This window comes from Balaenoptera acutorostrata, chromosome 17 (assembly GCF_949987535.1).
Source record: "Balaenoptera acutorostrata chromosome 17, mBalAcu1.1, whole genome shotgun sequence".
Classification (NCBI taxonomy): domain Eukaryota; kingdom Metazoa; phylum Chordata; class Mammalia; order Artiodactyla; family Balaenopteridae; genus Balaenoptera; species Balaenoptera acutorostrata.
The window spans coordinates 33312366-33334891 of NC_080080.1; the positions used below are offsets into that span (position 1 = coordinate 33312366).

Consider the following 22526-nt stretch of genomic DNA (forward strand, 5'->3'; position numbering starts at 1 on the left):
CAGCCAATAGGTGATGCTCAATTGTATTTACAACCAAAGTTTTCAAATATCTCTCACTTACTGGAATCCACACAACTACTTCTGTAGCAATGGCTTAACTCTAAAACATTTACTCTCTTTGCATTTCAGCTTTTAATTCACCTTATAGATGCACAAAAAATAAACAGCTTTCTTTGGTGTACTTACCAAATAATTATCTGGTATTTTACAGTAAAATATAAATCAATATTTATATTAAATCTCCTAGCATAAGTATTTTTGAGTTTCCAGACTTCAAACAGTATTCTCTCTCTCTCTCTCTCTCTCTCACACACACACACACAAACGCATACACATTTTGCTACTCTAATACAAAAATTATATTCCTATGTAATATGTAATACATATATTTCCCAAGTTTGTACATTTAATAATTGAATGAAGCTATCATTTTAAAAGAATATAAACACATATATAGACTTAAAGGACAAACTATAGGTAAAATAAGTTTGAAGAACTCAAGTATTAACTCAAGTTCTATTTTCCAAAATTATATAAATAAGTATTATTGTAGAATAATGGCAACTTCTTAAATAATACTTGGAAAATGAAAATGTTTTGGGTAATGAGTGCAAATATTTAGGAATTCTTGAAAATAGAAAAAAAACCCACTAAATTGGTATAGTTATTATATCTTTTGCTTTTCTGATAAATCTGTAAAGGAGTATAGAGTAACATCTCATATATTTCATCACATACCTTCAAGCCAAGCATTGCTCCTGAATCTCGAGGTACACTTCCATCTTTTAAACACTTATTTAATAAAATGCGACCAATTAAACGATCTCCGTCTTTAGATGGCTGCCACGTCACAGGGTGCTGACATATTGCATCAATAAACACAAAATTAATGTTATTTTATGATAAATGACCCCTTAGTGTGCAATCTTTCTAAACTTCCAACTTCCAAAGTGTTATGATTACACAAACCAGTTTTTATTCAAAACATTGATCAAAAGGGTTTACTAGATTATGTTTATAACCTCATTTTAATAATCTCAAGTATTTTCAAAATCCAGTTACTGCAAATTCTAACAGTGCTCTGACACAATACTGAAGTTCTATAGTTCTACAAAATCTGAGAAATCTTGAAAATACATGCAAACTCTAATTATCTACACACTGAAGATTAAAAATTCACAAGCAGAAAAGAGACTGCAATTCTATGCACTCGAACTCATTTTAAAATGAGAATTTAATCTTCGAACACTTTTGGAAGACTTTGAAAGACTTTATTACAGTAAAAGTTAAAAGGTCACACTATATTAAAACATGAATTTGAACCTCTGATGAGGGCTTTCTTGAAGTAGGTTTCTAGATTAAAATTACTAAAAATACACAAGCTCCAGTAACTTTCCAAATGAACGTGCATGGGAGAAACAGGCCTAATTCAAAGGTGATGATAGATTATATTTCTCACTTTTTGGAGGTTCCTTGATTCTTTCAGGTCTCTGATCTATTTAGCAAATTAATTTTATTTGATAATTCAATGGTATCCATTGTTAACAACGTTGAAAATATTAGTAGTTTATCTCAGGGCAGAACCAAGCCGTTTATAAATCATGATACCATTCCATTATGAATCATATATCAAATAACAAAGTAAATGATTTGTGTAATCACAGTTTCACAGTTATCTGAAAGTAACATGCACATCTTCATGCAAAATTTAGCAGGCAAAAGACAAGTTCCAGTAAATCACATCTATATGGTAAAAAGATTTCAAAAGTCTCACTATACTAAAAGCAAAATAATAAATACCAAAGCAGATGGCAATGGTTCTAATACTAATTAATACTACACTAAAATGCTATGACAATAAAACAAAAGAGAAAAATGACAGTGAAAGGGAAAAAAGAAAAACAACTTTTTCTGTGCAAACAGACCCAATCATCTCCCTTTTGCCTGGGATTCAAACTGTTAATAATTTAATTTTCATCCCAAGGAAAATATATGCAAGCAATCAAATAAGCCAATCCAAAAAAATTCTTTATATTTGTGGTTTATAATAACATTACAAAGTTCTTTCATACGACCATAAACAAAACATTCCTTTGTTCCTAATTTTTATTTTCAATTACTTATTTTTTGGTATGCCGTCAAAAAACAAAAACAGCAAAGCAAGCAAGAAGTATTTTGGTTGGTTAGTTTGTTTTGGTTTTGTTTTTCTTTTCTGCACCTTAAGAAATGCTACATTGACCCTTGAAATGCCCTGTCCTTTTATTATGTTCTGTTTGAATGAGTGACAGAGAGCAAACGAAGACCAAATGAGCAGGTTAAAAGGCAGACTCCACAATCTCAGTACCTTATCACTATGGCTATGCTCCTCGTTAAGGGTTGTGCTACTACAGGTATCTACCCCAGAGTCCTTAATCTGAGGCTCAGACCATTCCAAATCCTCTTCCAAAGAGTGGCCACCAAAGTACATCATTTTCTTTTGTCTCTCAGACCTGGTGTTAGAGTCCGACAAAACTGCCTGCTCACTAGTTTTTCTTTTTCCCTTTTGACTGTCCCCTACAGGTGTGGGATAAAAAAAAAAAAAAAAAAATACAAAAAAGAAAACATGCAAAGGTGTAAATCAAAAAGGAAAAGTGAAATGATAACGGAAATTAAATAGTAAGGCTCCACATGTCTCACCAAAGACATTGGGGATGCCTCACTGCTATGCCAAGACGTATGGTCCAACCAGTTGTAATCCATGTCTCCTGTGAGAGTCAGACAGACAAAAGAGGGAAGTAAAGGAGACGGTGAAAGAAAGGACAGACAAAGACATAATAAACATTTTAAACTGTGTGATCCTCTCCGGTTCTAAGAACTTTGTCTGTAGCACTCACTATATATACCAAGAGAAAGCTAAGATTTCAAATGACTAAAATTTATAGAATACAGAATATATAGTTTATCTACTCTAGACAGACCCTACAGGACAAAAGTGCTGCAAGATGAGAAAAGGCTAATAATAAACAGGAATAGAAATGAAAAAAATTATATATTCTGAAAAAGAAAAAGACTTTCAGCTAGGTCTGTTACTCGTGCTATATTTTTCATGCTGGTCTATAGACATGAGTTTTTTCTCCAAAGATTACGGAACATTTTAAAAATTAAACAGTGGTTTGCTAATAACCACTACAATGAAAAGTGAAGTACTTAAATGTTGTTTCTGGAAGGTAGTATGATATTCCTTATAATGCTGAAACCACCTAAAAATTTTGAGTGATTAAAAAAAAAGAATTGGTTACACAAAAGATTATATGAAAATGACAAAACAGGTTTACTCAATTTCTATTAGTAGAAATAAACTTTCCTTAAATATCATGAGTTACTTAATATTACTTTGAAAAAATTTTTCAAGTTTTTTTTCAGAAATTGCATTCTCCTAAAAAATAAATTTTCTTTAAAAATAATTTTTTCAGACAATTTATGTAATTGGCAACTAAGAATGAATATCCATTTCCCAAACTTATGTGCTCCTTATTTGCCTTACCTTTGAAAAAGAATTTTTTCATCTATATGTGCACATGTCTTTCTAAGCTCTATTTATACTTTCATTTATTTAAAAATATTTAGTAAACACCTTCCATTTGCTATGCATTGTGCTAAGTCTAGCATAAGGGGTAAAACAACGAGACATGCAGCAGAATGGAGATGAATGCAATATACAAATCACCAGTGTCATACAGGAGAGTACAAAACACTGAAAGAGTATAATAACATCTAATTTAGATTTGGCGGTCAGTAAACACCTCTAAAAAAAGTGATGTTTAAGATGAGAACTGAAATATGTGACTTAAAGGACAGGTAAAGATAAAGGCAGATGAAAAGCATAGGAAAGAGCATTCCAGGAAGAAGTAACAAGATGGTACTGTAAAAAGACTGATGGAACACCAATGTGTCTGAACCAAAAAGACTGAGGGAGAATATGGTGCTAAATGAGACTGGGGAGGCAACACAGACCAGTTTAGAGAGGGCTTCTTATACCATATTAAACATTATGAATTTCATTCACTGAAGGATTTTAAGCAAGATACATGAACTGATTTACATTTTTAAAAGATGAATCTAAATGCTAAAGAGAGGTTGGGTTGGAAGACACCATGAGTTAAAAGACAGTTGCAGGACTTCCCTAGTGGTGCAGTGGTTAAGAATCCGCCTGCGAATGAAGGGGACATGGGTTCGAGCCCTGGTCCGGGAAGATTCCACATGTCACGAGGCAACTAAGCCCATGTGCCACAACTACTGAGCCCGCGCATCTAGAGCCCGTGCTCCGCGACAAGAGAAGCCACCGCAATGAGAAGCCCGCGCACCGCAATGAAGAGTAGCTCCCGCTCGCCGCAACTAGAGAAAGCCCGCGCACAGTAACAAAGACCCAATGCAGCCAAAAATAAATAAATAAATAAATCTATTAAAAAAAAAAAAAAAGACAGTTGCAATAACTCATGCAACAGGTGATTATGGCTTGAACATAGGTGATGGTAATAGACATGGTAAGAAAGGGAACTGAGAGATGTTTTGGAGGTAGAAATAAGAGTGTTAAGAAGGACAAACATCAAGGATAACTCCCAGTTTTCTGGCATTAACAACTGAACAGAATTAAAGACCATTTATGAGAGGAAGAAGCACTATTTATTAGGTAAGGGAGAGAAAAGAGTTACTTTATTTCATGGAATCTGTGAGATTCATAGATATTAAAATAAAAATATGCATCTTAGAATTTATTAAACATGGTGATTGATTTTGGATTTATTATTCCAAATACCTGTAATTTATTCAGGAAATCAATTGGTTAAATTATAATAGAGCTTAGAAGGAAGGTCTGAGCTGAAGACAAAAATTGGCCATTATTAGCATACAGCCATGAGTAACTAGATCACTGAGGAACAGAGTAAAGTAAGATATGAAGAGGACCCAGACTGAATTCTAACAGAGTTTGAGATGAGAGAGAGAGACTGAGAGCATGCAGAGACAGAAAAGAAGAAAGGAGGGAGAAAGATGGAGTTCTCCAGACCAAAGAGAAAGAGAGTTTCTTAAACAGAAGGGGAAATCAACTACAGAATGATTTCTACACATCACCTAAGATAAGGAACTGAAAATTATGCATTTGATTTGGCAACATTAATATCAGGAAGGATGTTAGAAAAAGCACTCTGGGTAGAATGATGAAATTAAAATCAGACTGAAGGAACTGAAGAGTCAAAGGAAGATGAGGAAGTAGGAAAATTTTGTGTAGATGAATGGTTCACAAAATCCCTAAACTAGCATAACCAACAGCACCTGGGAATTTGTTAGAAATGCAGATTCTTGGGTACCACCTAGACTTAATCAGAATTTCTAGGTGAGGCCTAGAAATTTGGTTTAACAAGCCCACCAGGTGATTATATTCTCACTGTTTGAGAACAGGAGACAATTCTTTTTTTTTTTTGACTTTAATAACTTTATTGAGATATAATTCTCATACCATAAAACTCACCCATTTAAAGTGTACAATTCAATAGTTTTTATTATATTCACAGAAGTTTGTTTGTGAAGGACGATGAAGCTGTGCTATTAACATACGCAAAGTTCAATTTGTAGGGGAAAAGAACAGTCTTCAACCTGTTAAGTAGAGAAGTGCTTCCCAATCCTTTTCACTGCACAAATGACAATTAAGATTTTACGGCTACCCAAAACCCTGAGCGTATCTGTATCTCAGAAAACCTGTAACTCTTTCGAAATACACCACTGTTCCACAACAAAGTATTGATAAATCTCTGAATTGGATTAAATATAATATGGAGACTATAAATAAATTTTTTTGGCTGGTTTATGTGAAGATGCGAGACTTCAGCTTGCAATCTCTCTTCTCCCCGTATGCCTACAAACTACCAAAATTGCGGAAATGTAGTTTTTCCCTCTGTGAATAAATAAGAAATCAGCTGTTTGACCATTTGAAGCTAAAGCGAAAATACCAAACAAACAAAAAAAGTCACATATGGTAGGCCCTCAGTAAACATTTCTTACATGAGTAAATATTAGTGTTACTGTAAGAATTAAATAAGGTAATCAGAACATATAGAATATATATAGAAAATATATAGAAAATAGTCCTGAACTATCAGGACCGCTAATATTTAGATAATAATACTTATCACTTAGTATTCTTATTTTATATAGCTTCAAAGGGCAGAACTAAGATAATAAGATGTTTTTCCTTTAGTAGCAGTCAAAAATGTACTGCTGAACTTTCCAGTTCTAGAACAAGAAATAGAAGACAAAAAGAACAAAATGGAAATTTTAGAACTTTTTGAAAAATGATTGAAATTTAAAAAGCAAATGGATGGGTTCAAGAGCAGAATGGAAAGGACAGAGGAACAACAGTGTACTTGAAAATAGAACAGAAATTACCCAATCTGAAAAACAGAGAGAAAATAGACTAAATAATAAAATAAACAGAGCCTCAGGGACTTCGGGGATTATAATATATAATTAAGATAATAAAAGATTCATGTCATTGTAGTTCCAGGAGAGGAGAAAGATGGGGTCAGAAAAAGTATTTGAAGAAATAATGACTGAAAATTTCCCAGATTTGCAAAACATGTAAACCTACTGATTCAAGAAACTACATAAGCCCCCAAACAAGAAATACACAAAGAAATCTGTGCCAAGACACATCACAATCAACCTAAAAACTAAAGACAAACTGTTTTGAAAGAGGCAAGAAAGAAACAACAACTGATCTAAAGGGGAAAGACAATTCCAATGACAGTGATAAAATTTCTCATCAGAAACCTTGGAGGCCAGAAAGAAATGGCACAATATTTTTCAACTGCTGAAATAAAAGAAATGTCAACCCTGAATTGAAACAAAAAAAAGAAGGAACCTGAAAATATCAAGAAGGAATAAAGAACATGGTAAGTAAAAATATGGGTAAATACAATAGGTTTTCCTCCTCCTCTTCAGTTTTCTAAATTATGTTGAAGTTTGAAGCAAAAAGTATACATTGTCTGATATGCCTTTCAACATACATAGAAGAAATATTTAAGATAATTACCTTATAAACAGGGAAAGATACAAGAACTTAAAGTATGTAAGGTTTCTACATCTGTCTAACTAGTAAAATATCAACACCAGCAGGATGTGATAAGTTATACATATGTAACATAGTACCTAGAGCAACCACTAGAAAAAAATCTTTGCAAAGAAATACACTCAAAAACACTACAGATGAATCAAAATGCAATTTTTAAAAAAAAGCTCAAATAACTTATAGAAAGACAAGAAACAGAAAGCAAAAATAAAAAACGGAACAAACAGAAAACAAAAAAGAAAATGGCAAACAAGAAAAATGCAGACCAATTCCCTCATAAATACAGACACATAAATCCTTAACAGAATATTAGCAAATATAATTCAGCAATATATAAAAAGAATTATACACTCTGACCAAATGGTGTTTATTGCTAGAATGCAAGGCTGGTTGAATATTAAACATCAGTGTAAGCTATCACATTCACAAGTTACAAAAGAAAGAATATCATGATCCTATTCATTGATGCAGAAAAAATTCATGCTTAAAAAAAAAAACTCACAGAAAGCAAGGAATGAGGAGAACTTGCTCAAATAAATAAAGGACATCAACCAAAAACCTAGTTAAGATCATACTTAAGGCAAAAGGCAAACCAAAAACCTAGTTAAGATCATACTTAAGGCAAAAGGCAAAATGCTTTATGTGACGAGAAATTTCACGAAAATGAATATTTTTATTTGTAACAGCCAAAAAGTGGAAACAAACAAAATGTCCTTTAATAGGCAAATGGCTAAACAAACTGTGTTATATGCATACCATGGAATAATACTAATAAAAAGGAAAAAAACTATTGCTACATACAACATAGATGCACCTCAAGGGTAACATGCTGAATGAAAAAGAAAATAACAAAATATCACATACCATACTATATGATTTCATTTATATAGTATAAATGATAAAATTATAGAAATGGAGAATAAATTAGTGGTTAGCAGAGGTTAGGGATAGGGTGGGGAGGGAGGAAGTTGTTACTAAATATAAAGTGACAGCATAAGGAAGATCTCTGTGATGGTAGAGTAGCTCTGTATCTTTGTAACAGTGGTACTTACATGAATCCATATATGTGATGTCACAAACCTATACAAACACATTGTTCCAATGTCAATTTCCTGGTTTTGATATTGTTCTATAGTTAAACAAGATGTAACCATTGGGGGAAACTAGGTAAAGGGCACATGGGATCTCTATGTACTATCTTTGCAATTTCCTGCAAATTTATAATTATTTTGAAATTAAAAGTTAAAAATAATGTGTTGCTGCTTTCATAGGTATTGATAATCCCATCACTGGAAGTGTTCAAAGAAAAGCTGGAGTACCACTTGTTAGCATGGTATAGAGAAGAATGAGTGTAATAAAGTTACATTAAAAGAGCACTAAATCCTACTGAACTCTGATATTCAGTGATTCTATTAGTTTGAATTAAACACATTTAAATATAAAACCTGGTTAAAAATAATCAAAAGATTCACATCTCAGGCTAAGATTTTCTCCTTCACTTACCTCTACTGCAAAATATAAACTAACCCAATAGTACGTGTGTCTGTGTCATGTTGTGTTTGATGCACAGAGGATAAAAAGTTCAGATATTCTATTTATAACATTTTCCCTACAGTCATTAAATAAATGCAAGAGTTTATAAACTGTTTTATGTCACAGTTTTTCATTTGTTTAGGTTAATAAATGTTTTCAATTAAATCACATACTATACAAACGTATCCTTCAACATCTTTATTTTTAAATTAATCATGTTTATAAAGTCACAGCATGTTGCAACAGAAAGAGTTTTATAGCTGAAGCCACAAAACCTATGTTAAAGTATTGGCTCCACTCCTTACTAACTTTATGACTTGGGCAAATCACATAATACATTAGGCCTCATTTACTCATTTGTATAAAAAGAGATTAATCGTGATATTTCACAGATTGTTGAGAGGCTTAAGTAAGATAATGGTCATGAAAGTGTTTGGCAAATTATAGAGTCAAAAGGTCCTCTAGTCAAATAAGCTTAGAAAACTCTGGATTAAATGTAATTAAATAGATTTCTTGAGTGCAGAAGTTTTCCTATAGTAATGACAATATGCTTCTTTACAAGAATTATGTAACCTACAGTTTCCACAAACTTATTTGGAACACTAACCTTTCCCGTAGGACAAGTGTTCCAGGAACTATATTTTGATACATAATGCTGAAACCTTCCTGGAGGGTCATTTTTCCTAAGAAAGCCATTAAAACTGATCATAAGGCTTAAGACCTTCAAGGGAAATATTCAGTATTAAGGGAGACTAATAGCCCAAGTTAAAAAAAGAAAAAAAAGTTATATATTGGGAATATTATCAAAGGCAATGGTTTTCAAACTATGTTCCATGGAGTTGCTTCAGAGACAACTTTTGGGGTGAGCGTGCAGAACTGAGTCTAAAATGGTGCCCATAATCCCCACCTCATAGTGTTCATGCCTTTGTAAAGGATCTGTGACTTGCTCCTAATCAAGGTGGTGGAATGGCATAGTGATGGAATGTCACTCTCATGATATTGTTAAAATATCCACCCTAGCTAGTCAACTTGCTCTAAGCCTCCTTTGCTTGCTTGATGAAGTAAGCAGCCCACGTGGCAAGGAACAGCAGGCAGTCTTTAGGAACGATGGGCACCATCTAGGAAGTTCAAGTTGCATCCAATCACAAAGATATGAATTCTGCCAACAATCTGATTGAACCTGAAATTAGATTCTTCCCCCATCAAGCCTCCAGAAACACAGCCCAGGCAACAACCTGATTGTAGCTTGAGATCCTAAGCAGAATACTCAGTGAAGCCATGCTGAGACTCCTGAACAACAGAAATTGTAAGGTGGTAAACATGTGTTGTTTTAAGCCACTAAGTTTGTGGTAATGTGCTCCTAATGCATTGCCAGCTCTGAAAGCAGCAGATTTTAAAGACAGGGACCAAACCATAAAAGTCAGTAGATCTAAAGGGCCAGATACGCTTCAACCAACTCTCAAGTTCCAAAACAAAACCAAGGCTAGCTAAAATGTAATATTTGAAATAGGAAGGTAAATTATTCTCCATAATTAGCTTATTTTTTAAACATCTTGCTCCTTTGGTATTACCAATGTATTCTTCTTTAATAACAAGTGACTGATTAAATGACTGTATAGATTACACACATCAGAATTCATTTTAATGATTACACAGTGTGAAACTGTTTTAGGATCTGTGGGTGCAAATAGGACCTCAAGAAACTTACATTCAAGAAAGGTAGACAGACAGGTAAAATATATGACAGCACAGCTTAGTGTAACATATCTTAATATATATCCATGCTATCCTATTTCATTACAGCTAAGTTGCTATCAATTAAAATATGCACAATTATTTTATATATCACTAGAAAGGAAAAAACGCTACCATTAAACGATGCCAAGCATTTGATGTCAAAAAGAATTTATATTTTCAAAATGTTATAATGTGAAAAAAATTTGCTTCTTAGTATGAAAAAACTATGGCATTTCATGAAAAATGTTGATTATTCAGAAAGTGGAGAGATTTTTTAAAACTTAAGAAATGCTTCACTATAGAGGTGATATTTAAACTGTACCTTGAGAGATGCAGTAAGATTTTACTTATTGGAGGATTTTACTTTCTTAGAGGAAAACAACTGGACAATCCTGGCAGAGAAAAGAGAATATATCAAACTACTGCTGCCGATATGAATATATATAATATGTTTGGGAAATGGCAGGTAGTAGATTATTAACAAGTAACCTTTTCCTAGACCTGTAATTAGATATTGTTTCATGATATGGATCAGTAGTTCTCAACCACTATGTTGTAACACAGTTGTAAAGTGTGTCACAAGTAATGTTACTACTGATAAAGTGACATAGTTTACAAACCAATTTTTAAAATAGAGTAAATTTTTTAAATTAGAATAATTTCAACTTTGCATCTATATTCATGTAAATCTCAGTTAATGTCTTATGTGAGAGGGAAAGGAAAGGAGTAAAACTACCAAAAGAAATTAGAAATTGCCCATCAGTAGGAAAGCATTAAGGCCTGAGTATGAATTATGTTTCATATTGTAAAAAATGTTTGGGAATTGTTGATCTTTATTATCAATTCACATAACTAATTTCATCAGATGTAAGACAACATTGATTGCTTTATGTATTACCAAGGGAAAAAAATAAAATGCTGCCAATTCTGTCCTAATTTCAGAGATGATAAAACTGTGGGGAAAATGTGTAGATTTGATGAAATACTATACTTAATCCTGGGAGCTACTCAAAGAGAATTATGAATCAGAAGACAAGAATCAAAATCCAGGCCGTGAACTGGATTATGACCTGAAGCCAATCATTTTACAAAGCGAACCATTTTGCAAAGATCCTTTCCCTTCTAATACAGTGTGATTAGTGAATAAAAGACTGATTGAATAACTATACATGATAACCTGCTATGGTATCACTGCCACCCTAAGGTACTTATCCAGAATTGAGGCCTCATTTCAGGTTTTATTTAATAATAGTAATAATGACACTTATTGAGTACTTACTCTGTGCCAGGAATTGGGATAAACACTTGAGTGGATTGTATTTTCCAAAGGTGGCTACACCATCACACACCCCATTCCACATGTTCTTCTTAAAACGTGACAATGACATCCCTCTACTGAGAGGACAATGTCTGTATTCCCTCCCCTTGAACCTAGGAGGATCTAGGACCAACAGAATGTGGTAGAAGTAACACTTCTGTCTTCTGAGGCTAGGTTTAAAAGGACAGCATGGTTTATTCCTGAGTCTCTCTCTCGGGACACATACCTTGGGAGCTGTGAATCCATGTGTAAGAAATACACATATCTAGAGAAAAACACAAAACCACACTAACTAGTCACCATGAAAACTTATAAACACTAATTCCAGGTCAGCTCTTATTGCTTCCAGGTAATTGTACTACATTTCCTTAATTCATTATCATCTCCATTCTCCTAGAAAAGAATTTCACATTTTTTCTATCCATAGAACTTTAACCTCCTCCCCTGATCCTGATTCTCAGATAATGGTCCTGCTACCTTTTCCATTTCCAGAAAAAAAGAAAAAAATTAGACGAGACATTCCACACTAAATACGGTTTAGAACCAACCATATTTATCAACCAACATGCATCCGTTTTCATTTCTGCCTTCCTTCCTATTATTATAAACACACTGCTTCTGTCCCTTTAGCAAGTCACCCCACCTACTAATGCACTAAATCCTATCATCTTTCATTACTTAAGGATAAGGTTCAAACGATTGTGTTCTCTCTCTCCAGCATCAACAAATTTCCCCTTGCTATCACTGCTATGAGAACACAGACATGCTGTCTTATCTCCTATCTTTTAAAAATCCCACTCTCTAGCCACCAATTCCTTTATTGTTCTTGTTCCTCTCTACAGCAAAACTCCCCAAAAGAGCTGTCTCTACTATTTCCGATTCCTTCCTTTCCTTTTTTTCTTGAGCCCACTTCAGACTTCCAGCTCCACCACTGCACTAAAAGTGCCCCTGTCAAGGTCACCAACACCAGCAATCTGTTCCTGCATTGCTAAATCTAGTGGTTAATGATCAATCAATCCTCATCGAATTTGACTCCTAAGCAACAACTGACACAATCAATACTTCTTTTATTTTTTTTAATCTTTATTGGAGTATAATTGCTTTACAATGGTGTGTTAGTTCCTGCTGTATAACAAAGTGAATCAGCTATATGTATACATATATCCCCATATCCCCTCCCTCTTGCGTCTCCCTCCCACCCTCTCTATCCCACCCCTCTAAGTGGTCACAAAGCACCGAGCTGATCTCCCCTTGAAATCCTTTCTTTAGTTGGATTCTGGGATATCACTTTCCTCCTGGTTTTCCCCCTACTTCACTGGCCAGTTAGTCTCAATTTCTTTGGCTGGCTTTTTCTCATCCTCTTCTAATTGTGGGAGTATTCCCCGGGTTAATCTCTTCTTTTTCCTAGAAACATACTCCCCTAGTAGTCTCTTCCAGCTGCCTGGCTTTAAATATCATACATATATTGATGACTTCCAAATGTATGTATCCAAACCTAACCATGCCAGTGAGCTCCAGATTAGTATATCTGCTAGGTTACTTACCACCTCCACTAGATATCTAATAGGAAAATCGAACAATATGTACGAAACTGAACGGCTGATCCTTCCTGCGCTCTCGCAAAAATCTGTCTGCCACAGTTTCCTTATGTTAATTAATGGCGACTCTTTGCTTCAATTTGCTTAGGCAAAAATCTTTGCAGTAATCCTTAACTTACTCCTCTCCTACTGTCACACCCATCTCTAAACCATCAGAAAATTCTGCTGCCTGTTACTTCCAAAATATATCCAAAATCTGACTACCTCTCTTCACTTCCACTACTACCAAGTTGGTACAAACAACCATCATCTCTCATTAGGTATTGGATTAGCCACCTAACTGGTCTCCCTGAATTCATCTTTGCCCCTCTCAAATCTGTTTTCAACACAGCATCAACAGTACTCTTCAAAAGGTAAATCAGATGAAGTCATCTGGCTTCTCACTTAGAATGAAAGTCAAAGTTCTTGCAATGACTTACAAAGCCCTACATGATCTGGCGTCTTACTACTTCATTGACCTCAGGAAATTTGCCTGTTTTTTGTTTGTTTCTTTAACTGCTGTTGCCTCTGGCACACATAGAAGTGCCTGGAACACAAAAATTAATTGAATAAATTAGTTGATGAACTAAAATATCAAGTCCCCATTTTCACACTTCTTTATGCAGTGGAGTCTCTTTCCTAACAGAACTCCCTAATATAAAAGTGATTAAGAGCAAAATTCGGTTGAAACAAAGTGGAAGATCCCAGATAGTCACCCATGCTCTCTGACGTTCTTCAGCAGTTCCTGAAACATTACCACAGAAATCTGGTGCTCTGGTTTTGGTATCAGGGTGATGGTGGTCTCATAGAATGAGTTTGGGAGTGTTCCTTCCTCTGCAATTGTTTGGAAGAGTTTGAGAAGGATGGGTGTTAGCTCTTCTCTAAATGTTTGATACAATGCACCTGTGAAACCATCTGGTCCTGGACTTTTGTTTGTTGGAAGATTTTTAATCACAATTTCAATTTCATTACTTGTGATTGGTTTATTCATATTTTCTATTTCTTCCTGGTTCAGTCTTGGAAGGTTATACCTTTCTAAGGATTTGTCCATTTCTTCCAGGTTGTCCATTTTATTGGCAAAGAGTTGCTTGTAGTAGTCTCTTAAGATGCTTTGTATTTCTGCGGTGTCCATTGTAAATTACAGACCAATTTACAATGAATATAGATGCAAAAATCCCTAACAAAATACTAGCAAACAGAATCCAACAACACATTAAAAGGATCACACACCATGATCAAGTGGGACTTATCCCACGGATGCAAGGATTCTTCAATATACGTAAATCAATCAATGTGAAGCACCATATTAACAAATTGAAGAATAAAAACCAAATGATCATCTCAATTGATTCAGAAAAAGCTTTTGACAAAATTCAACACCCATTTATGATAAAAACTCTCCAGAAAGTGGGCATAGAGGGAACCTACCTCAACATAATAAAGGCCATATACAACAAACCCACAGCAAACATCATTCTCAATGGTGAAAACCTGAAAGCATTTCCTCTAAGATCAGGAACAAGATGAGGATGTCCACTCTCACCACTATTATTCAACATAGTTTTGGAAGTCCTAGCCACAGCAATCAGAGAAGAAAAAGAAATAAAAGGAATATAAATTGGAAAAGAATAAGTTAAACTGTCACTGTTTGCAGATGACATGATACTATACATAGAGAATCCTAAAGATGCCACCAGAAAACTACTAGAGCTAATCAATGAATTTGGTAAAGTTGCAGGATACAAAATTAATGCACAGAAATTCTTGCATTCCTATACACTAACAACGAAAGATCAGAAAGAGAAATTAAGGAAATAATCTCATTCACCATTGCAACAAAAAGAATAAAGTATCTAGGAATAAACATACCTAAGGAGGTAAAAGACCTGTACTCAGAAAACTATAAGACACTGATGAAAGAAATTAAAGATGATACAAACAGATGGAGAGATATACCATGTTGTTGGATTGGAAGAATCAATATTGTGAAAATGTCTATACTACCCAAAGCAATCTACAGATTCAATGTAATCCCTATCAAATTACCAGTGCCATTTTTTACAGAACTAGAACAAAAAATCTTAAAATTTGTATGGAGACACAGAAGACCCTGAATAGCCAAAGCAGTCTTGAGGGAAAAAAACAGAGCTGGAGGAATCAGTCTCCCTGACTTCAGACTATACTACAAAGCTACGGTAATCAAGACAATATGGTACTGGCACAAAAACAGAAATATAGAACAATGGAACAGGATAGAAAGCCCAGAGATAAACCCACGCACCTATGGTCAAAACTAATCTATGACAAAGGAGGCAAGGATATACAATGGAGAAAAGACAGTCTCTGCAATAAGTGGTGCTGGGAAAACTGGACAGCTACATGTAAAAGAATGAAATTAGAACACTCCCTAACACCCTACACAAAAATAAACTCAAAATGGATTAGAGACGAAAATGTAAGACCGGACACTATAAAACTCTTAGAGGAAAACATAGGAAGAACACTTTTTCACATAAATCACAGCAAGATTTTTTTTGATCCACCTCCTAGAGGAATAGAAATAAAAACAAAAATAAACAAATGGGGCCTAATGAAACTTAAAAGCTTTGCACAGCAAAGGAAACTACAAACAAGACGAAAAGACAACCCTCAGAATGGGAGAAAATATTTGCAAACCAATCAACAGACAAAGGATTAGTCTCCAAAATATATAAACAGCTCATGCAGCTCAATATTAAATAAACAACCCAATCAAAAAATGGGCAGAAGATCTAAATGGACATTTCTCCAAAGAAGACATACAGGTGGCCAAGAAGCACATGAAAAGCTGCTCAACATCACTAATTATTAGAGAAATGCAAATCAAAACTACAATGAGGTATCACCTCACACCAGTTAGAATGGGCATCATCAGAAAATCTACAAACAACAAATGCTGGAGAGGGTGTGGAGAAAAGGGAACCCTCTTGCACTGTTAGTGAGAATGTAAATTGATACAGCCAGTATGGAGAACAGTATGGAGGTTCCTTAAAAAACTAAAAATAGAATTACCATATGACCCAGCAATCCCACTACTGGGCATATACCCAGAGAAAACCATAATTCAAAAAGACACATGCACCCCAATGTTCATGGCAGCACTATTTACAATAGCCAGGTCATGGAAGCAACCTAAATGCCCATCAACAGATGAATGGATAAAGAAGATGTGGTACATATATACAATGGAATATTACTCAGCCATAAAAAAGAACAAAATTGAGTTATTTGTAGTGAGGTGGATGGATCTAGAGACTGTCATACAGAGTGAAGTAAGTCAGAAAGAGAAAAACAAATATCGTATATTAACACATACATGTGGAACCTAGAAAAGTGGTACAGATGAACCAGTTTGCAGGGCAGAAATAGAGACACAGATGTAGAGAACAAATGTATGGACACCAAGGGGGGAAAGCTGGGGGTGGGTGGTGGTAGTGGTGGTGGGATGAATTGGGAGATTGGGATTGACATAAATACACTAGTATGTATAAAAGATAACTAATAAGAAACTGCTGTATAAAAAAGAAATAAAATAAAATTCAAAAAAAAGAAAAAGAAATCTGGTGCTCTATTTGGCATAGTTTTTAACACATTGAGTCTATTTTCTTTATTTTTGAGTGGAAATTAAAGACCAGAAAGTTAAATTACCTTCTTAAGATTACAATGGGATCACTGGCAAAGCCTTGAAAAGAACCTGGTGTGTGTATTTTCAACCCATTGCTCTAATATACCACATTGCTTCTCTCTAAAAAAGGATAATTAATAAACCTATCAACCACATTAGCTCCTCAAAGGCTTATTAATTTCTTAAGGAAAGGAAATGTCTTTCTTCATCTTTGCCCCACTCCAATGTCAAGCAGTGCCTGGCAAATAGTCAGTACTCCATAAAAATTGTTCTTACTGACATAATGGTTATACTCCAATGTGTAGAATGACCACCTATCCCCATCCGATACCTGCTTTGTCCTCCTGGAAAATTCTATTCAACCTTCAAAACCCAATGCACATAGCAACTCCTCTGTCAAGTCCTTCCTCATAAGTCAAGGCAGAATTATCGGTACCTTCTCTAAATTACATCGATGTCTCGTATTAAATTATTTCATATCTAACATATTGTATTCCTCTTGTTTGCTTACATGCTTCTCTCTCGAGCAGAGATCACGCTGTACTCATCTTACACATAACACTTAGCACAGCATCAGGCACACAATAGGCATGGAATACATTTTTTTCCTACTGAATTAAACTGTATTAAACAGAATTTGAGAGTGAGGTTTGAGAAAATATCGGTATTATTATCTGTATTTTATGGAAGTTTAAGCAGAAATATGCTTTCTTTCACATCACCATATGTTTTATCAGTTAAACTAGATTCTTATCAAACTCATCATATCTGAAACCTATCAGTTATTTCTCTTTAATGACTTTTGCATTATTAATTAATTCTAATTTCCGTTTCTCTTCTGCTAATCTTTACTTGGCATTTACAATTTGAATATCAATCATTTGATTTGGGTCTTCACTCTTACAAATATTTTAAAAATCATGTTTATACAATTTTTAACTACTGGAAACCACTACAAAATAGAATAAAAACAGGAAAAAATATTAGCAAATGTTAAGCATGCTTTCCTAAATCAATATATTTTCATAATAAGACAATGAGTTTTAATGGGCTCTATCAGTTATAATTCATAAAGCTAAATAGTTATAGTTTTTTTCTGAATAAATTTAAAAGCTTTCCAACACCTAAAGCAGTCAAGGCTATTATTAATAAATAACACGTAAATTCAAACATAGAATGGTGGCATTATGTACTTCTAATACTACTTACTTAATATAATTAAAATTGTGTGAGGTAGTCAAGCTGATATTAAAAGTCTTGCATCATGGGGAAATTCACACTTAAATACAATCTTAATTTCATATAAAGTCTACCAAAAGGGAATCTGCAGGGGAGGGGGTGAAGGGGAATGGGCATTTGGTTGTACAACATATTTTCCTTTTCTGTGTAGTTCTCAAGGTAGCCTAATATTAAACAAAAAGTACCTACACTAGCCCTTCTAATTTTCTAGCGTTAGAAGTATTTAATTAATAGAATCTGTTCCTCGATCTGTTCCTCTGCTTCTTTGTGACAGGAAATTGTGGGCGTGTGTGTGCCTGCAAGCATGTGTGTCTCGGGGTGGGTGTGTGTCAGCGGGGGACGGGGCGAGTAGAAACTTAGTTCAAGTAACGAAGGGTTCGATTTCATAGAAGCAGGTCAGATTGTGAGGTTGGTCTGCTTTTTACTTTTTCTTTTTGATTCCAATTACCAAGCCTGGTCTACCTTTTATTGGCCCTCGTTTTCTCAGCTTGTTATGGGAAAAGCAGGTTCTTTGCGAATCTGTCCACGTGTTGCCTTGGGTCCGTGGTCCATGAAGACGTGTGCCGTGGTGGGCATGTGGCGGAGGCTGTGCTTTTAAGGATCTGGGCCAAAAACCAGGCGGCCATCGTCAGCGTGTAATGGGCATGGAAACCCTGAGTTGCGTGGTTGTAAACCTGCCCTGGAGGTGTTAGGTGGGTGCCGTGTGGCGGGAGAGCTGTGTGGACGAGTGTGTGCCCGCGGGGAGGTGTCCGGAGGGCTCGGGAGGAGCGGAGCAGCCTTCCCAGGCAGCGATACTCGGCGGCTGCCTGCACGCCGAGGCCGTTCCTGGGCTTCTCCCACGGCTGCGGGCCCGTCTGGAGCGCAGCTGTGCGTTTCCTTCACAAGAGAAGCTCACCATTGGCACCTAAAGGCTTGTTTCCAGAAAGCACAGTAGGGTTAGTGAGTGCATCCGTGCTGCTTCCTGTTTCCAAATTCTCAGGACCTGGAGACGGTCCCGTCTCTCTTTCTCTGTGTCTCAGATGGCGATTTTGCTGACAGCTGCCAAGAAAACACTTCACTCGACAGTCCACATCAGCCCAGGGGCGCTTGTAGAACTATCTGAATTTCAGCCACCCCTCTCCCCGTCTGAAGAGCGGCTCTTTTTGAGTTGACTCAGAAGTGGCACTGTTTCATCCCCAAAGAGTTGAATGCATCCTTAAGCGTTTACAGCACAGCACTGCACAAATACTTAAAGGGTTACTCCTGAGTACCCATCGCCCTATTCTCCTTGGAAGGGGGCTGTGAGGCAGGCAGACTTTGATCACACAGTTTATCGTGACTCTACTTCAGTGCCCTGCACTCTTTTTAAAATGCTGCTGTCGTTTCACCTGTTTTCAGCACTAACGATCCTTTTGGTTTCCCCTCTATTACTAGTGTCTTAAAATTCACTTTCTTTCCTAATTTCATTATTTACGTATCAAATTCTGTAAATGTTTTATAAACATATTACCTCACTCTTGGTGATACAATACTGATAGTCTTTAAAAGATTTTTTTATTGTTATCAATAATAAATGTGAACTGTTTAAAAAAACAAAAACAAACAAAAAACATATTTTCCTTTTCTTTGTAGTTCTCAAGGTAGCCTAATATTAAACAAAAAGTACCTACATTAGCCCTTCTAATTTTCTAGCGTTAGAAGTATTTAATTAATAGAATCTGTTCCTCGATGTGTGATTTAAACAAAATAGATTAATATTATAAAGGTGGGTTGGATTAAAAGAAAAGGATACACAATTTACGAGCCTACCTGAAATATAACAAATCTTGACTGAAGGCACCACACAAAAGTGTCAAGTGCATGAAGTGGGGGTAGACAACAGAGGAGCAAAAGAGAAAGAGATGGGGAACAGGAAAGCCTCAGTGGGAAGCAGAGAGATACAGAGAAAAAGAGGAAGAACAGAGAGGGAGACAGAGCATGTGGTGGGGGCATATGAACCAGCTCAGCAAAAGGGTAATAAAAGAAGCAAAGTGCAATGACAAGTAATTTTTCCAAATACAGCTAAGTATAATTGGATCACAGAAACAACTGCAGTTGTCTCAAAATAAATTAGATGAAGACTATTTAGCCAGCATTTAGTTTATTTTTGTTTACTACTTCAAATAAATCTGTCAAAGTGAATGTCAAACTTCTCAATCAATAGAAGTTAACCAACGGTCAGAATATGCTATTGATACCTACATTTGAATATACTTGCCTGGCCTGTAATTCAAAATCAAAGTTGTCTTATTTAAAGATGGTACACATTTTCACTACAAATAAATGTATTCCAATATAGCAGTTTGGTAATATCAACACCACATTGTTGATATGCATTCATTTCAGTTTTTAATAAATAAGCAGAAAAGGGAAAAATTTTATACAGCATACCTTAAAAAGCATTTATTATTTTATATAATATTTGCAAATGAATATTTAAATCAGAGATCTTAATTCATTATTGTTACTGACATTTTGGAGATGAAAAGTTTTCTTTTGAAATTTTTATTTTGTGCTAGTGGCCATTTTACACTATAATGGAATCCCTCTTTTGTGCAGAGTAGCATTGCATATGACAGAAAATAAAGATAAATCAACTAGGAGACTGCTTGCTATATTTTGATATCAACATTTTAAAAAAATGTTCTGCATCTATTGGATATAGTAATCACTTAAGTAGCCTGTCAGAAGTTTTCTCAAGTAATGAATTGTCCTATTAGATTCCATTAAAATGTTAGTCTTGAGAAATTTCCTGAAAGGACTGTTACATGTTAAATGCTTATTTCCAACTTGTAAAAGATTCTGGAAGGCTATGTGATCTGGGTAAGGCATGCATATCAAAAGGAGATAGTAAATGAATGACTAGTTTAATTTTATTTGAATTTTAATGCAAATATAAAGATGAAGCATAAAGCATAAAAAAAGTCAACACCCTATAAATTTGATGGTGTTGTGAGGAAAATGTTATGGGGAAATGAATGTTGTTATAAAGTAAATAACGGGTTTTTTTCACATTTTTTAGGCATTAAGCATGACCTACCTAATGCATAAGATTATATTCATAATATTTTTTGATATGTACTCTGAGATTGCATGGTGGATGATCACTAAAGATGGAATACAGTAACACAACTTAGTTAACAGTTTCCTTTTTTCTTTTTTATTACATAAACATTATAGCCATACTAATGAAATTCTACTTTAAAATTTTTTTTGCAAACTGTTGCCCCCCAAACTTCTAATATATCCTTATTTCTTTCTAGTTCTATATGCATATCTCATTTTAACATAGCAGACATAACTTTTAATTCAGCTTCTAAAATAAGTTTACATTATAGCCTGGATAATTTTCCTTGTTACCATAGCCTCCATAATTATCAAAACTTCAAATAGATTTTAGTGATATGGTAACTAATTTTTAACAACCTGTTTTCTAGGGAGAAAACAGGTCCTGCTTTGTAACATTTGTCTACTTCCATAGTGCAAATACTTTCACTTAAGCCAATTTTGAACTACCAACAGTATGTCACTGAATGCGGAATTGGGAAGAGATGCACACAGCTGGTTCTCACAAGTTGGTATCAACCAGCTCCAGCACATTACGTTTGTAGAGTTGAGTTTTCTCCAGTTTTGCACTATTATAACCCTTACAATGAATACTTTTGGCAGGCATAATTGGTTCTCTACCCAACAATTACCTCCTATCCCCTTAGAACTGTGAACTCAAAGCCAATCTTGATAATTCTAACTCCATTGCCAGCGATTAGTTAGGAACTGGCATGAGTAACAATTATGGCCCAAAAAACACATGAAGAAGTATAAAGAGGAGGCTTCTAGAAAAGTTTCTCTCAGTTTCAGAAGGGTATTTTAGTACAGGATGCTTAAAATTGTTATATCCCTCTTGTAAACACAAGGGGACAATACTCAGAACAAAATCTTAGTGGATGTTGTTGTATACCACCCGTATGAACCCCTCAGAACTGCACTCATTCCTCAAGCTGCCCCAAGTGTGGCATGCTCAGTGCTCATAGCTGAGTCCTTTACCCGAGAAGTTATGCTCCCTCCCATTGGTTGAGGTATCTGTTCACAATTTTACTTCCTCTTCAAAGTCTTTCTGCCCTTATTCCCTCACAGGTGTTGTTACTAATTTATCAAGTTCTAACAGTGGTAATTACAGCAGTCCCCAAACAGACAGATTTGGCATTTGGAAGAACTAATATTCCTTGGCCTGTGGGATTAAGTACTATCATAATGGGGACTTCCCTGACGGTCCAGTAGTTAGGACTCCACACTTCCACTGCAGGGAGCACGGGTTCGATCCCTGGTCGGGGAACTAAG

The 22526-nt window shown here is 35.2% G+C and overlaps 1 protein-coding gene across 14 annotated transcripts in view; it reads right to left on the minus strand.

The window, feature by feature from the left end:
- RIMS2 (regulating synaptic membrane exocytosis 2) overlaps positions 1–22526 on the minus strand; it is a 605377-nt gene that overhangs the window by 282754 nt on the left and 300097 nt on the right. For 8 of the 14 annotated variants that reach the window (XM_057531996.1, XM_057531995.1, XM_057532000.1 and 5 more), the window contains 2 exons: positions 2677–2744; positions 739–858 (listed from right to left, as the gene is read on the minus strand). In XM_057531996.1, the coding sequence (XP_057387979.1) occupies positions 739–858; positions 2677–2744 (188 nt within the window). Of the gene's footprint in view, positions 1–738; positions 859–2344; positions 2554–2676; positions 2745–22526 lie in introns of all 14 variants that reach the window. The other 6 variants (XM_057531989.1, XM_057531993.1, XM_057531987.1 and 3 more) reach the window with 1 other exon arrangement.